Source organism: Urocampus carinirostris, chromosome 5 (assembly GCF_059441175.1).
Source record: "Urocampus carinirostris isolate Australia breed hairy pipefish chromosome 5, RoL_Ucar_1.0, whole genome shotgun sequence".
Lineage (NCBI taxonomy): Eukaryota > Metazoa > Chordata > Actinopteri > Syngnathiformes > Syngnathidae > Urocampus > Urocampus carinirostris.
In genome coordinates, this window is record NC_142353.1 from 44,447,498 (window position 1) to 44,463,141 (window position 15,644).

The 15,644-nt window shown below is 39.3% G+C and overlaps 1 protein-coding gene across 1 annotated transcript; it reads left to right on the forward strand.

The window, feature by feature from the left end:
- The first annotated feature begins 864 nt into the window (after positions 1 to 864).
- On the forward strand, positions 865 to 11,829 carry cabp7a (calcium binding protein 7a). Its single transcript, XM_088335240.1, has 5 exons — positions 865 to 1,078; positions 6,430 to 6,573; positions 6,633 to 6,745; positions 8,403 to 8,553; positions 10,207 to 11,829. The coding sequence occupies exons 1-5, from the start codon at positions 967 to 969 to the stop codon at positions 10,335 to 10,337; spliced, it is 651 nt and encodes a 216-aa protein (XP_088191366.1). The 5' UTR covers positions 865 to 966; the 3' UTR covers positions 10,338 to 11,829.
- The last annotated feature ends 3,815 nt before the right edge of the window (positions 11,830 to 15,644 follow it).

Consider the following 15,644-nt stretch of genomic DNA (forward strand, 5'->3'; position numbering starts at 1 on the left):
AATTCCTCACTTGTTCAATTATTCAATTATTGAGGTTATGAATAAAGAAAGAAAAGTAGGAAATAAAGACAAAAATAAACTTGGAAGGAATCGAGGAATGGAGAAAGGAAGGAAGGAAGGAAGGAAGGAAAGAAGGAACGAAGAAAAGAGGGAAGGAAGGAAGGAAGGAAGGAAGGAAGGAAGGAAGGAAGGAAGGGAGGAAAGACTAATTGCTTCCTTCTGAATGTTATGAATAAATAAAAGAATAAAGAAAGGAAATTAGGAAATAAAGACTAAATGAAACCAGGAGGGAAGGAAAGAAGGAAGGAAGGAATGAAGGAAGTAAGAAAGGAAGGAAGGAAGGAATGAAGTAAGGAAGGAAGGAAGGAAGGAAGGAATGAAGTAAGGAAGGAAGGAAGGAAGGAAGGAAGGAAGGAAGGAAGGAAGGAAGGAAGGAAGGAAGGAAGGAAGGAAGGAAGGAAGGAAGGAAGGAAGGAAGGAGGGAAGGAACTACTTGAGAGATGAAGGAAGGAATTGAGGAATGAAGGAACTAATAAGGGATGAAGGAAGGAATTGAGGAATGACGGAAGGAAAGACTGGAGAGATCAAGGAAGAAAAATAAGAAAAAAAAGACTTGTTGAAGGAAGGAAAGAACAGGGGAAAATACCGTGCGATTTGATTCAACTCATTGCAATCGGAATCCACCCTTTCCTGCTTTTTTGCGTCCCTCATGAAATGTCACGACGAGACACGTGACGCTCACGCAGAAGGGGCGTGGCTTCAATAGAGGGGCTCCCCTCCTCGGCGTGGGCGCCGTCAGCTTCCCCTAGCGGGGAAGGGGAAGAGGAAAGGGGAAGGGGAACGATACGTGAGACCAACAAGTGCTACGCAGAGGCGCGCTGCCGCAGCGTGCGCGCGCACGTCGCTCGTACTTGTTAGACGAGCCTCCTTCTCTTCTTTTTTGGGGGGGGCTTTGATTTTTGCAACATGCCGCTGCACGCCATCAGCTCCACGCTGATGTACCGGGGGGGCTCCTGCACCATCCCGGACCTCTTGTCCTACGGACCCCCCCTCAGCCTCCCCGACGACGAGGCGGAAGGTGAGGAGACACGACCGCAACATTAGGGGCAAAAAATATTAGGGACCAGGGGCCATTTTAGCTTCAGAGCCTTGGGGGGATGCTGAGCCCCCAGATCAGGGCTGGGCAAACAGAAAACGTTCCAAATATCATGAACAGATTATTTTGTATTCATTCTTTCTATAAAAACTACAAAAATATGACTACAGTAATACTATGACACTGTCAGGACCAGGACCAGTGTTCCCTCTAAACTGCGCGCGTGCGCAATCGCGCACTGCCTGCACATTCTCAGCGCACGAGAAAATCTAGCCAGCGCACAAAAATAAGGGTTTAAAATGACTCATTAAGGAGCGACTTAAGTCAAAGTTACCGTGCATGAAGGTCAAAATACACGGGTTCCCCTGACGTTGTGTCCTAAATGCGGTATTTTGAAGTCGAGTCGAAGTAGAACGAAGTTGAGTAAAGTTAGTAGAGTTTGTCGAGAACCGGCTTCTTCGGCTCGGCTCACTAAAAGGAACCGGCTCTTTCGGGTCCTTGAACGGCTCTTCGGGTTGTTTTTGCTTCTTTCATCCCTACACGGCCAAATCTCATCTCATCAGCCGCACCGCTTATCCTCATTAGGGTCGCGGGGGGGCTGGAGCCCATCCCAGCTATCTGCGGGCAGTGGGCAGGGGACACCCTCAACTGGTTGCCAGCCAATCGCAGGGCACACAGGGACAGACAACTCATTCGCTCATCCACACCTAGGGACAATTTGGACCGGCCAATTCACCTGAAATGCATGTTTTTGGAATGTGGGAGGAAACCCGAGTGCCCGGACGAAACCCACCAAGCACGGGGAGAACATACAAACTCCGCACAGGAAGTCTGGAGCTGGATTTGAACCCACGCAGGAGGTTCCCATGACATGAACTGTGCCGCACACAAGCGCTAACCACTGCGCCGCTGTGCTGCCCCCACACGGCCAAATAGAACAAAAAAGCAAAAAAAAATACCAAAATGAAAAAGTAGTGAAAAGCTAAGAAAAAAGGAAACAAAAGGAAGAGAAAAAAAGAAGGAAAAATTTAGAAAAAAGCCAGAAAAAGAGAAAAGAAAGAAACGTAGGAAAAAAGTAAAGTAAATAGAGAACAAAAAGAAAAAAGTAACAGCGCGGAAAAAATAAACACAATGAGATTTTTTTTAAAGGAATCGTAAAAAAAGTAAAAAAAAAAAAACACGGAAAAAAGAAGAAAAAGTTTGTGTTGCATTCAAATCATTTCCAATGATATCAAGTGAATCTTGTTGCCAACATCGTACTTCCACTCAAAAATGTGATCCCTGCAAAATGACATGGAACATTGGTCAGGACCAGGACAAGAAACAGGAAGCAGAACCCACTCGCGTAACGTTACTCACAGTTTATTGGGGAGTACAGAAAATCGACAAGAGTAATAATATGGAAATGCTTCAAAATACTTCGACAGAAATAATACTAAAGAACCACGACAATAACACTATCGTACAAATATGATACATACGACAGAAATACGACAAAAGTACTTCTATAAAAAAGTTGCGACAGAAATACTACAAAATACGACAGTAATATTAAAAAAAATACTATAGATATATTACAAAAGTTATACTATGGGGAAAAACTACAAAAATAGTCCGGTAGAATATCTACAAATTACTACAGAAGTACTACAAAAATATGACAGCAGGAATGCTACAAAATACCACAAAAAATAACCTATAGAAATACTACAGATATACTGTACTACAGAAGTTCAATTCTGGAAATTCTGCAAAAATATAAGTACAACAAATCTACAAGAGTAATAGTATGGAAATGCTTCAAAATACTTCCACAGAAATAATACTAAAGTACCACGACAGTAACACTATGATACATAAATATTACGATAGAAATACCACAAAAGTACTTCTACAGGAATGTTGCGACAGAAATACCACAAAAGTACTTCTACAGAAATGTTGCGACAGAAATACGACAGTAATATTAGAAAAATACTACAGTTATATTACAAACGTTATACTATGGGAAAAAAAACTACAGAAATGGTACTGTAGAATAACCACAAATTACTACAGAAATACAACAAAAATATGACAGCAGGAATGCTACAAAATACCACAAAAAATAACCTATAGAAATACTACAAAAATACTACAGATATACTCTACTACAAAAGTTAAATTCTGGAAATTCTGCAAAAATATAAGTACAACAAATCTACAAGAGTAATAGTATGGAAATGCTTCAAAATACTTCGACAGAAATAATACTAAAGTACCACGACAGTAACACTATGATACATAAATATTACGATAGAAATACCACAAAAGTACTTCTACAGGAATGTTGCGACAGAAATACCACAAAAGTACTTCTACAGAAATGTTGCGACAGAAATACGACAGTAATATTAGAAAAATACTACAGATATATTACAAACGTTATACTATGGGAAAAAAACTACAGAAATGGTACTGTAGAATAACCACAAATTACTACAGAAATACAACAAAAATATGACAGCAGGAATGCTACAAAATACCACAAAAAATAACCTATAGAAATACTACAAAAATACTACAGATATACTGTACTACAAAAGTTCAACTGCAAAAATATAAGTACAACAAATCTACACGAGTAATAGTATGGAAATGCTTCCAAATATTTCGACCGAAATAATACTAAAGTACCACTACACTAACACTATGATACAAATATACTGCTGCATAAATATTACGACAAAAGTACTTCTACAGAAATGTTGCGACAAAAATACTACAAAATACGACAGTAATAATACAAAAATACTACAGGTATATTACAAAAGTTATACTATGGGGAAAAACTACAGAAATAGTACTGTAGAAAAACTACAAATCACTACAGAAATACTACAAAAATATGACAGCAGGAATGCTACAAAATACCACAAAAAATAACCTATATAAATACTACAAAAATACTACAGATATACTGTACTACAAAAGTTCAACTGCAAAAATATAAGTACAACAAATCTACACGAGTAATAGTATGGAAATGCTTCCAAATATTTCCACCGAAATAATACTAAAGTACCACTACACTAACACTATGATACAAATATACTGCTGCATAAATATTACCACAAAAGTACTTCTACAGAAATGTTGCGACAAAAATACTACAAAATACGACAGTAATAATACAAAAATACTGCAGGTATATTACAAAAGTTATACTATGGGGAAAAACTACAGAAATAGTACTGTAGAAAAACTACAAATCACTACAGAAATACTACAAAAATATGACAGCAGGAATGCTACAAAATACCACAAAAAATAACCTATATAAATACTACAAAAATACTACAGATATACTGTACTACAAAAGTTCAACTGCAAAAATATAAGTACAACAAATCTACACGAGTAATAGTATGGAAATGCTTCCAAATATTTCGACCGAAATAATACTAAAGTACCACTACACTAACACTATGATACAAATATACTGCTGCATAAATATTACCACAAAAGTACTTCTACAGAAATGTTGCGACAAAAATACTACAAAATACGACAGTAATAATACAAAAATACTGCAGGTATATTACAAAAGTTATACTATGGGGAAAAACTACAGAAATAGTACTGTAGAAAAACTACAAATCACTACAGAAATACTACAAAAATATGACAGCAGGAATGCTACAAAATACCACAAAAAATAACCTATAGAAATACTACAAAAATACTACAAATATACTGTACTACAAGGATTCTATTCTGGAAATTCTGCAAAAATACAAGTACAGAAAATCTACAAGAGTAATAGTATGAGAATGCTTTAAAATACTTCTACAGAAATAATACTAAAGTACCACTACAGTAACACTAAGATACAAATATGATACATGAATATTACGACAGAAATACGACAAAATTACTTCTACAGAAATGTTGCGACAGAAAAACTACAAAATACGACAGTAATAATACAAAAATACTACAGATATATTACAAAAGTTATACTATGGGGGAAAAAACTACAGAAATAGTACTGTAGAAAAACTACAAATGGCTACAGAAATACTACAAAAGTTTTACTATGTGTCAAGACCAGAACAGAGACAGGACCCACTTGCGTTGCGCTTCTCACAAGTTTTAGTGGAAGAAAGAGAAGAAAAGTTAGTGGTGAGAAATAGAGGAAAAAGGAATAAAGAAAATGGAAGAAAGTTTAGGGGTGAAGGAAGGAAGAAAAGTTGGAGGTGAAGGAAGGAAAAAAGGTTGGAAGTGAAAGTAGGAAGGAGAGAAGGAAGGTATGAAAGTTGTAGATGAAGGAATACATGACTAAATTAAGGAAAGGAGGAAGGTTGGTGGTGAAAAATAGAGGGAAAGGGAATAAAGAAAAATGGAAGAAAGTTTAGGGGTGAAGGAAGGAAGAAATGTTAGAGGTGAAATTAGGAAGGAAGGAAGGTATGAAAGTTGTAGATGAAGGAATTCATGACTAAATTAAGGAAAGGAGGAAGGTTGGTGGTGAAAAATAGAGGGAAAGGGAATAAAGAAAAATGGAAGAAAGTTTAGGGGTGAAGGAAGGAAGAAAAGTTGGAGGTGAAATTAGAAAGGAAGGAAGGAAGGAAGGAAGGAAGGAAGGAAGAAAGGGAGGAAGGAAGTAAGGAAGGAATGAGGGATGGAAGGAAGGAAGGAAGGAAAAGGGAAGGAAGGAAAAGGGAAGGAAGGAAGGAAGGAAGTTAAGAAGGAAGGGCAGTAGGAAGGGCAGTACAAAGGAAGGAAAGAAGGAAGGAAGGGAAAACTCAATGAAGTTTAGAAGAAAGAAAGAAAGGAAGGAAACAAGGAAGGAAGGACAGCCGGAAGGAAGGAATGAAGGAAGGTAAAACTAATTGAAGTTTAGAAGGAAGAAAGAAAGGAAGGGAACAAGGAAGGAGGGAAAGGCTAATTGAACTTCAATCAGTCATTCCCTGGTTCCTTGTTTAGTTATTCAATTATTAAAGAAAGGAAAGTGGGAAGTCAAGACTAAATGAAGTAAAGAAGGAAAGAAGGGATGGAGGGAAGAATGAAGGTCAGGAGGAAGGAAGGAAGGAAGGAAGGAAGGAAGGAAGGAAAAAAGTTGTAGATGAAGGAATAAATAACTAAATTAGGCAAAGGAGTTGACGGAAAAAATAGAAGGAAGGACAAGCAAAGTTGGAAAAAGGCAAAAAATTTAAACGCTGAAGTCAGTTAGAAAAGTTGTCAGCAGAGGAAAGAGGAAAGGAAGGAAGCCAGTAAAAGCCTTGGAAGCAGACTTTAAGCACTTTTTGAAGTCGAGGAGGTCTTTTGAAGGCAACATCCTTTCCTTCCCTCAGAGATCCGCGAGGCTTTGAAGGCCTTCGACCGGGCCGGCAACGGCTTCATCTCCAAACAGGAGCTCGGGCCCGCCATGCGCTCGCTGGGCTACATGCCCAACGAGGTAGAACTTGAAGTCATCATCCAGCGGCTGGACGTGGAAGGTCAGCCCGAGCGCACCTGAAGGCAGGGGCTTGTTTGTTGACGTGTGTTTGGGCGCTAGGCGACGGCCAAGTGGACTTTGAGGAGTTTGTGACGCTGCTCGGACCCAAACTCGCGGCGGCCGGACAGCCCGACGACTTCGACGCCGCTTCCTTTGACGCCGTCTTCTGCAAGGTGGGATGGACCTTTACACCCCCACAAAACATTTCCACCCTCTTGCTTTTGCCTCTGCCTGAAAATGGAGTTGGCTTTTATTCTTCCTTCTTTCCTTCCTTTCGCTTTTGCCTTCACGTTAACCTTGCTTTCCTATTTTCTTCCTTCTTTTTCCCATTTTCCTTAGTTTTGTCCTTCTACTTTTCCTCCACTTTTACCTACCTTCCATTATTTATGTCTTTTCTCTCTCTCTCTCTCTCTCTCTCTTTGTCCTTCTCTCTCTCTCCCTCCCTCAAAATCTCTTTCTATCTTTATTTATCTTCTTCTCATTCTCATCTTCTCATCCTAATCTTCTCATTCTCCTCTTGTCATTCTCTTCTTTCTTGCTTTTTTTCTTTCTTTTACTCTTTTTCTCTCTCTCTTCTTCTCTCTCTCACTCTCTCTCTCTTCCTTCCTAAAAATCTATTTCTATCTTTATTTCTCTTCTTCTCATAACCATCTTTTCATTCTTATCTTGTCATTCTCCTCTAGTCATTCTCTTCTTTCTTTCCTTTTTTCTTTATTTCTTTCTTTTTCTTTCTTTTACTCTTTCTTTCTTTTAATCTTTCTTTCTATCTCTTTTTTCTTTCTCATTTCTCTCTCTCTCTCTCTCTCTCTCCTTTTCTCTCTATCTTCATCCCTCATTCTCATTCTCATCTTCTCTTTCTCCTCTTTCTGTCTTTCTTTCTTTCTTTCCTTTTTTCTTTATCTTTCTGTTCTCTCTCTTTTCTTTCTCTCTCACTCATTCTGTCTATATCTTCCCTCCTAAAAATCTATATCTTTATTTATCTTCTTCTCATTCTCATCTTCTCATTCTAACCTTCTTATTTTATTTTTCTTTATTTTCTTTCTTTTACTATTTCTTTCTCTCTTTCTTTTTTTCTCTCTCTTTATTTTCTCTCTCTCTCCTTCTTTCTCTCACACTCTCTCTCTCTCCCTCCCTCAATATCTCTTTCTATCTTTATTTGTCTTCTTCTCATTCTCATCTTCTCATTCTCTTCTTTATTTCCTTTTTTCTTTCTTGCTTGCTTTCTTTTTCTTTCTTCTAGTCTTTCTTTATCTTTCTTTTTTTCCTCTCATTTCTTACTGTCTCTCCCTTCCTCCCTAAAGAATCTTTCAATCTTTATTTCTCTTCTTCTCATCTTCTCATCCCGTCTTCGCATTCTCCTCTTGTCATTCTCTTCTTTCTTTCTTTCTTTATTTTCCTTTCTCTCTCATCTTCCCATTCTAACCTTCATTTTTCTTTCTTTTCTTTATTTTACTCTTTCTTTCTCCCTTTCTTTTTTCTTTTCTTTTTTTCTTCTTTATTTTACTCTTTTTCTCTCTCTTTCTTTTTCTCTCTCTTTTCTTTCTCTCTCTCTCTCTCTTTCCTTCTCTCTCTCTCTCTCTTCCTCCCTAAAAATCTCTTTCTATCTTTATTTCTCTTCTTCTCTTTCTCATCTTCTCATCCCCTCTTTGCATTCCCCTCTTGTCATTCTCTCTTTCTTTCTTTCTTTTCTTTTCCTTTCTCTCTCTCTCTCTCTCTCCCTCCTTAAAAAACGAGAAAACATGTTCCGGTGCAGAATTCCGAAATTTTTTGTTGAAGACGTTTCAAGGAAAAAAAGTGGTGTCGTTTTCTGTCGTTCGGATGTGTCGGCAGCGGGACATGCAGAAACTGACGGTAGAGGAGCTGAAGGTCCTGCTCCACGACACCTTCTGCCAGCACTTGTCCATGAAGGACATCGAGAACATCATCAGGACCGAGGAGAAGCACCTACACCACCACGACCAATGCCCAATAGGCATCCACAGTAAGGACAACGAGTTTATCCTTTACCTTTTTATGGCTAGGAAGTCAATTGGGAAATAAAAGAGGCAGTGAAGGAAGGAGTGAACGAATGATTGGAGGAGGGAGTAAAGAAGGAGTAAAGGAGGAATTGAAAAATAAGGGAAGGAGGGAGTGAAAGACAGAGTTAAGGAAGGAGGAAGGGGAAGATTAAGGAGTTAAGAGTGAAGGTGGGAAGGAAGGACTGAAGGAGGGAGTGAAGGAAGGAGTGAAAAAGGAAGTAAATTGGGAAGTAAAAGAGGGAGTCAAGGAAGGAGTGAAGGAATGATTGGAGGAGGGAGTAAAGAAGGTGGAAGTGAAAAAGGAGGGAAGGGAAGAGCCAAAGAAAGAGTGAAGGAAGGGGTAAGGGAAGATTAGAGGAGGTAAGAGTGAAGGAGGGAAGGAGGGAAGGAAGGACTAAAGGAGGGAGTGAAAGAGGGAGTGAAGGAGGCAGTGAAGGAGGGAGTGAAGGAAGGAAAGAGTGAAAGAGGGAATAAAAGAGGGAGAGAAGGAGGTGTGAAAACGGAAGTAAATTGGGAAGTAAAAGTGAGAATTAAGGAAGGAGTGAAGGAATGATTGGAGGAGGAGTGAAGAAGGAGTAAAGGAGGAAGTGAAAACAGAGGGAAGGAAGGAGTGAAAGCAAAAGTGAAGGAAGGAGTAAGGGGAAGATTAGAGGAGGTAAGAGTGACGGTGGGAAGGAGTGAAGGAAGGGCTGAAGGAGGAAGTGAAGGAGCAAGTGAAAGAGGGAGTGAAGGAGGGAGTGAATGTGGGAAAGAGTGAAAGGGGGAGAGAAGGAGGGAGTCAAAAAGGAAGTAAATTGGGAAGTAAAAGAGAGAGTCAAGGAAGGAGTGAAGGAATGATTGGAGGAGGGAGTGAAGAAGGGACTGAAGAACAGAGTAAAAGAAGGAAAGTAGGAGTAAATGAAAAAGTGATTGAAGGAGATAGTGAGTGAAGGAACTAAATATTGAAGGAATAAGAAGTGAAGTAAGAAAGGAAAGAAGGAGGTAGGGATTAAAGGAGGGAATGAAGGTAGGAGTGAAGGAGTGAAGGAAGGCTTGAAGTAATAAGTGAAGGAGGGAGTGAAGATGGGACTGAAGGACGAAGGAAGGAAGGGAGGAGTAAATGAGTGAGTGAGGGAAGGAATGAAGTATTGAAGAAGTAAGGAGTGAAATAAGGAAAGATTGAAATAAGGAGTAAGGTAAAGGATTGAAGGAGGTAGGTTGAAGGAGGGAATGAAGGTAGGAGTGAAGGAGTGAAGGAAGGCTTGAAGTAATAAGTGAAGGAGGGAGTGAAGATGGGACTGAAGGACGAGGGAAGGAAGGAAGAGGGAAAAGAGTGAGTGAGGGAAGGAATGAAGTATTGAAGAAGTAAGGAATGAAATAAGGAAGGACAGAAGTAAGGAGTGAAGGTATGAAGGAATGAATGAAGAGGTGTAGGACTGATTGACGTTGCGAAGGAAATAAAGAAGTGAATTAAATCCATGAGAGATTTAACGTGTCAAAATTCCGCCATTTTGAAAAGGAAAGTTTGGTTCTTGGTTCGGTGTCGTTTTCACCGCCGAGATACTATTGGTCAAGAAAACTGTCGGGCGGAGCTGAGCTGTGATTTCTTTTGGGGGCGGGGCTTATCGCCGGCGAAGGTTCGAGTCCCACGAGGCAAGTCAAGCAGACGTGCGTCCGCAAGAGTTTGATCTGCGCCTTCGGCGTGGCCTTCATCATCAGCGTCATGCTCATCGCAGCCAACCAGCTCCTTCGAAACGGCATCAAATAACCGAAAACCGGGTAGGCGGGGCTGTGGGCGGGGCCTCTCCAGGGCGACGCCCACTTCCCGATATGCATGGACGGTAGCAACCGTTTTTTTTTTACATCGTGTTTTTTGACAAATGCGGTGAAAAAGACTACTAAAAACCCCTAGAACAAAACAAATAACAAATTTGTCTGGAAAAGAAAGCCTTGTACATTGGTACCTCTACTTACAAAATTTCAGGTTACAAAGTACCTGAACAGGAAAATATTGCCTCTAGTTACAAAGGTGTTTCAGGATACAAAGTCAAAATTACAGTACGAATTCTACTGAAACAGGAGCAGGTGGGAGTCAGGGTCGAAAATGGCTTGCCTTGTATAAACAGAGGTTCGCAGGCGGACTGACAAAAGGGGACAGATAGGAGTGGGTTTAAATAGGGATAGGGAGCCAGTCAGAGTCAGAGTCAGGTGACTCACATCAGTAATCATGACAATTTCTCTCTTAATTCTATTCATTTTGTCATGTTTCTCTTTTTTATTTGATTTCATTTTTCTCTTCCTTTTTATTGAGTTTTACTTTTGGTCTTACCTCCTTTTTTCATTTTTTCTCCTTCCTGTTTTCTTCTTTGTGTATTTCTTTTGTTCATTTTTCTTTTCTTATTTTTTGTCATGAAACTGTTAAGTCCCCAACATTTTTAATAAAACACTCTGAAATAAAAGAAGACATAGAGAATCGGTCATTGAGAATTGGTTATTTTATTAATCATTATAATGAGAGCGGCGGAGACCAGGCTGTTACAAATCTCCTCCTCACTCTGAAGAAGTCTCCGATCCCTCCCTTCTAATTATTAAGGTTCTTGGTGAAAAACAACTTGAGTTATGGCATGCACAGGTCAGGGTGCACCCACTGGAATGTGAGACGGACTGAACAAAAAACAACTCATGGCCTTGAAGAACAGCTTACGGCTGAAAACTATACAAAAAGGGCTGAGAACACTTATAACATATTAATGTCAACTGTAGGATAAATATATGTATATAATTCCAACAGAAACAGAACGGGACTGTCTTGAAACGGGTCGGGAAGCAGGAAGAAGAAACTCATTTGCGTAGACGATCTGTCACTTTAATTGAGAAAGAAAAGTTGTCCGACACACAAACGGACCAAAAACAAAACAAAGCAGGCTCAAATGCAGGCAAAATTACAATCCAGGAATCTCTCAGAATGTTACACTGGAGTGCAACAAAGACCAACGAGCAAAACAAGAATAAACAAGTATTAACAAGTTTTCAACAAGGATAAACAACGATCTGGCCAAGGGCAGTTCCAAAAAGCGCATTTAAGTACCCGTAGGAGTAATCAGGAAATGCAGGTCAGCCGGCGTCAAAGGGCGGGGCCAGCTGGGCGCTATGACAACCGTGCAGGATATGACATTTTTCTCCTTTTGAAAAGTAATAAGGAGCATTTTGCTCACTTTGAGTCTCCGTAAGTGGACTTCTCCTGCTGTGTTTGTAGCACTTGTTTTCCAGAGTACAGAGACATCTAGTGGGCAAATAATACACATTGTCCCAGCTTTAAAAATGCCATTTTTGTTTCGCATTTTTGTTGAATCAGTCTTATTTGTGGCGTCATTTGACTTTCATCCACTGCGTCGGCTTGTTGGTTGTCTGGTTCGTTTGTTACTTTGTTCCTCGCATTTCCCATTTCCATTTTCCGTCATTTCGAGTTTTCTCCACAAGACGCATTACCACCAGGGTTGGGAAGGGTTACTTTAACTTGATTACTTTCAATTACTTTTGTATGACTCCAATACCAAATATGCTAATAAAAGACAAAAGAAACTAATTATGAATACAATTATGACTCACAAGACGTGGTAAGCTTTCTCTCCTGGCTTTGATCTCTTTGATCTCCGGCAAAACGAACATAAAATGCGACAGAAACAAAATGAAAATAAATCCAAACAGCTTTTTGCCGTTCCATGTATTCCGTTACTCCCCAAGCCTGCACAAAATTGAGTCATTTTATTCATATTTGCTTTCTTTTGTCTTTTATTAGCATATTTGCTATTGGAGTAATCCAAAAGTCATTGAAAGTAATCAAGTTAAAGTAACCCTACCCAACCCTGATTACCACTCATTACCACTAGTGGCAGACCAACTATTCATCCCCTCTAAATTATTATGAGATCTTTCAGTCTACCTATTCATCCTGAATGGGTCTCCATGGTAACCAGTAAAGTTACCAGGGGTGGCCAGAGTGAAATTTAACCATGAATAAAAGGTGTATGCTAACGTGTTGATGCTAACGGCTACATGCTAGCAATCTATCTCCCTTTTATTTCTTTTATCTGTTTACCTTCCTAACTAACTATCAAACTACCCTTTTGCTATTTAGCAAGCCAACTAGCTAAGTTGTGATTTAAACTATCAAAATGTACCATTTACCAAATTGTTCGAATTAGTTATCTGACTCCATTAACTAAACACGACCTACATTCGTCCAACAATTATGCATGCTCGTTTTTTGATAGAGAAAATGACCAGGAGCCGGCATTTCCACACAGGGGCGGGCCCCCATTTATACATTTCAACAAACAAATCAAAGACATCCTACTATTCCCCTATTGGCTATGTGTCATCTGCAGCTAACTTTAGCTTTCTCTTATTGGTTATCTTCTCCCCGCATGATGGGGTGTCGGCTCCTCCCATGGGCGTGCCAAGGAAGCCGCCTGGACTCCACAATCTCACACACCGCACACTTAGGCGTTCTGTTCTCAGAAGTACGTCTCGTCCTGTAAACAACATCTGCGACTTATGCATTCCACACAGCCTGCCCAGACCTTTCATTGTACATTGAATTAAAGCACAGTCAGAAAATATCTTTATTACATTAAACTGAATACACGTAACTTGTAGTCAATCGTACAAAATCCTTTATAGTCAAATGGATAAAATCCTTTAGTTGCTATTTTAGAAATTCATAACAAACTGGTTGCCCTTTGCGCTAATTAACACCAAAAAGTAGCTTGACGCTTGAAAGAGATTGGAGACCCCTGGTTTTAATAGTAGTGGGTTAGGGTTTTAGCTAGGGTTGGGGTTAGCGCTAGGGCAGGGGAGTTTAGAGTTGGAGGGGTAAAAGCTGATGGTAATTTAAGATTAGGGAGTTTTGGATTTATGTTTTATGGATTTATGTTGCGGGATTTAGGGTTTTAGCTGGGGTTAGCATTAGCGCTTGGGTTAGCATTGGGGTACAGTTAAAAGAGATTTAAAGCCCCCAAAATGATAATATTGGTTTAAAACAACTCTGAAACAGGTTTGACATATTTGTAAACACTTTGTTTGAAAGTTGTCCGAAATTTGGCCGATATTGAACAAAAACACATAATTTTTCTTAAATTATTGTTATTTTTTTGCTTAAATTTGTCAAAAGGCCAATGAATCCAAGTCCATTTTTCAGGCGAATTGTTTTAAGAATGTTGCAAAACTGTCCTAATTTTGTGTGTGTGAACATAACAGAATGTCAGAACGCGGTGCAGCAATAAACAAAGATGGCGGCCCCCCCAAAAAAATTTGGCAATAAAAAAGGTGGCAATAAAGCTCTATTTTTTAAATGGACCAGATGGAAATAAGCGTCAGCAAGCTAACACACGCTAACATGCTAAAAAGAGCACAACACATGTAACAAGCTGTAAATATGATGCTAAAATAATTACAATTACAATGGGCTCGCCAACACAATTCACAAAACCTCAGTTATAACAATTAGCATGCTAATACCATTTCAACACTTGCTAACATAAGCTAATAAAGTTGCTAAAACGTGCTAGCCTATGTTAACATGTGCAAAGATTTGCCCACGTTTCCCAAAACAGGCTAGCGAGCTCATCCGTTACTGTACAAACACTAACACAATTCACAAAACCTCAGTTATCAAAGGTTAGCATTCTAATACAATTTCAGAACTTGCTAACATAAGCTAAAAAAGTTGCTAAAACGTGATAGCATATGTTGACACATGCAAAGATTTGCCCACATTTCTCAAAACAGGCTAGCTGGCGCCTCCGTTACCATACAAACACTAACATAATTCACAAAAACTAAGCTAACATACGTTAGCATGCTAGCAGCATTTCACCATTTGCTAACATAAGGTAATAAAGTTGCTAAAACGTGGTAGCATATGTCAACACGTGCAAAGATTTGCCCACGTTTCCCAAAACAGGCTAGCGTGCTCCTCCGTTACTGTACAAACACTAACACAATTCACAAAACCTCAGTTATTATAAGTTAGCATGCTAATACCATTTAAACAATTGCTAACATAAGCTAATAACGTTGCTAAAACTTGATAGGATATGTTAACACGTGCAAAGTTTTGCCCACGTTTCTCAAAACAGGCTAGCGAGCGCCTCCGTTACCGTACAAACGCTAACACAATTCACAAAACCTTAGTTATCATAAGTTAGCATTCTAATACCATTTCAACAATTGCTAATTTAAGCTAATAACGTTGCTAAAACTTGATAGCATATGTTAACACGTGCAAAGTTTTGCCCACGTCTCTCAAAACAGGCTAGCTGGCGCCTCCGTTACCATACAAACACTAACATAATTCACAAAACCTAAGATAACATACGTTAGCATGCTAGTAGCGTTTCACCATTTGCTTTGCTGACATAAGCTAATAAAGTTGTTAAAACGTGGTAGCATATGTCAACATGTGCAAAGATTTGCCCATGTTTCCCAAAACAGGCTAGCTAGCTCCTCCGTTACTGTACAAACGCTAACGCAATTCACAAAACCTAAGTTATCATAAGTTAGCATTCTAATACCATTTCAGCACTTGCTAACATAAGCTAATAACGTTGCTAAAACTTGATAGCATATGTTAACACATGCAAAGATTTGCCCACGTTTCTCAAAACAGGCTAGCGAGCGCCTCCGTTACCGTACAAACACTAACATAATTCACAAAAACTAAGCTAACATACGTTAGCATGCTAGCAGCGTTTCACCATTTGCTAACATAAGCTAATAAAGTTGCTAAAACTTGATAGCATATGTTAACACATGCAAAGATTTGCCCACATTTCTCAAAACAGGCTAGATGGCGCCTCTGTTACCATACAAATACTAACATAATTTACAAAACCTAAGCCAACATACGTTAGCATGCTAGTAGCGTTTCACCATTTGCTTTGCTGACATAAGCTAATAAAGTTGTTAAAACGTGGTAGCATATGTCAACATGTGCAAAGATTTGCCCATGTTTCCCAAAACAGGCTAGCTAGCTCCTCCGTTACTGTACAAACGCTAACGCAATTCACAAAAC

What these genes read in the sequence shown, in the direction of transcription:
- cabp7a (XM_088335240.1), top strand. Translation starts at nt 967, where the DNA reads ATGCCGCTGCACGCCATCAGCTCCACGCTGATGTACCGGGGGGGCTCC. An exon ending in CCCCGACGACGAGGCGGAAG is followed by an intron (nt 1,079 to 6,429) that starts GTGAGGAGACAC and finishes TCCTTCCCTCAG; the next exon opens with AGATCCGCGAGGCTTTGAAG. An exon ending in ATGCCCAATAGGCATCCACA is followed by an intron (nt 8,554 to 10,206) that starts GTAAGGACAACG and finishes TCGCCGGCGAAG; the next exon opens with GTTCGAGTCCCACGAGGCAA.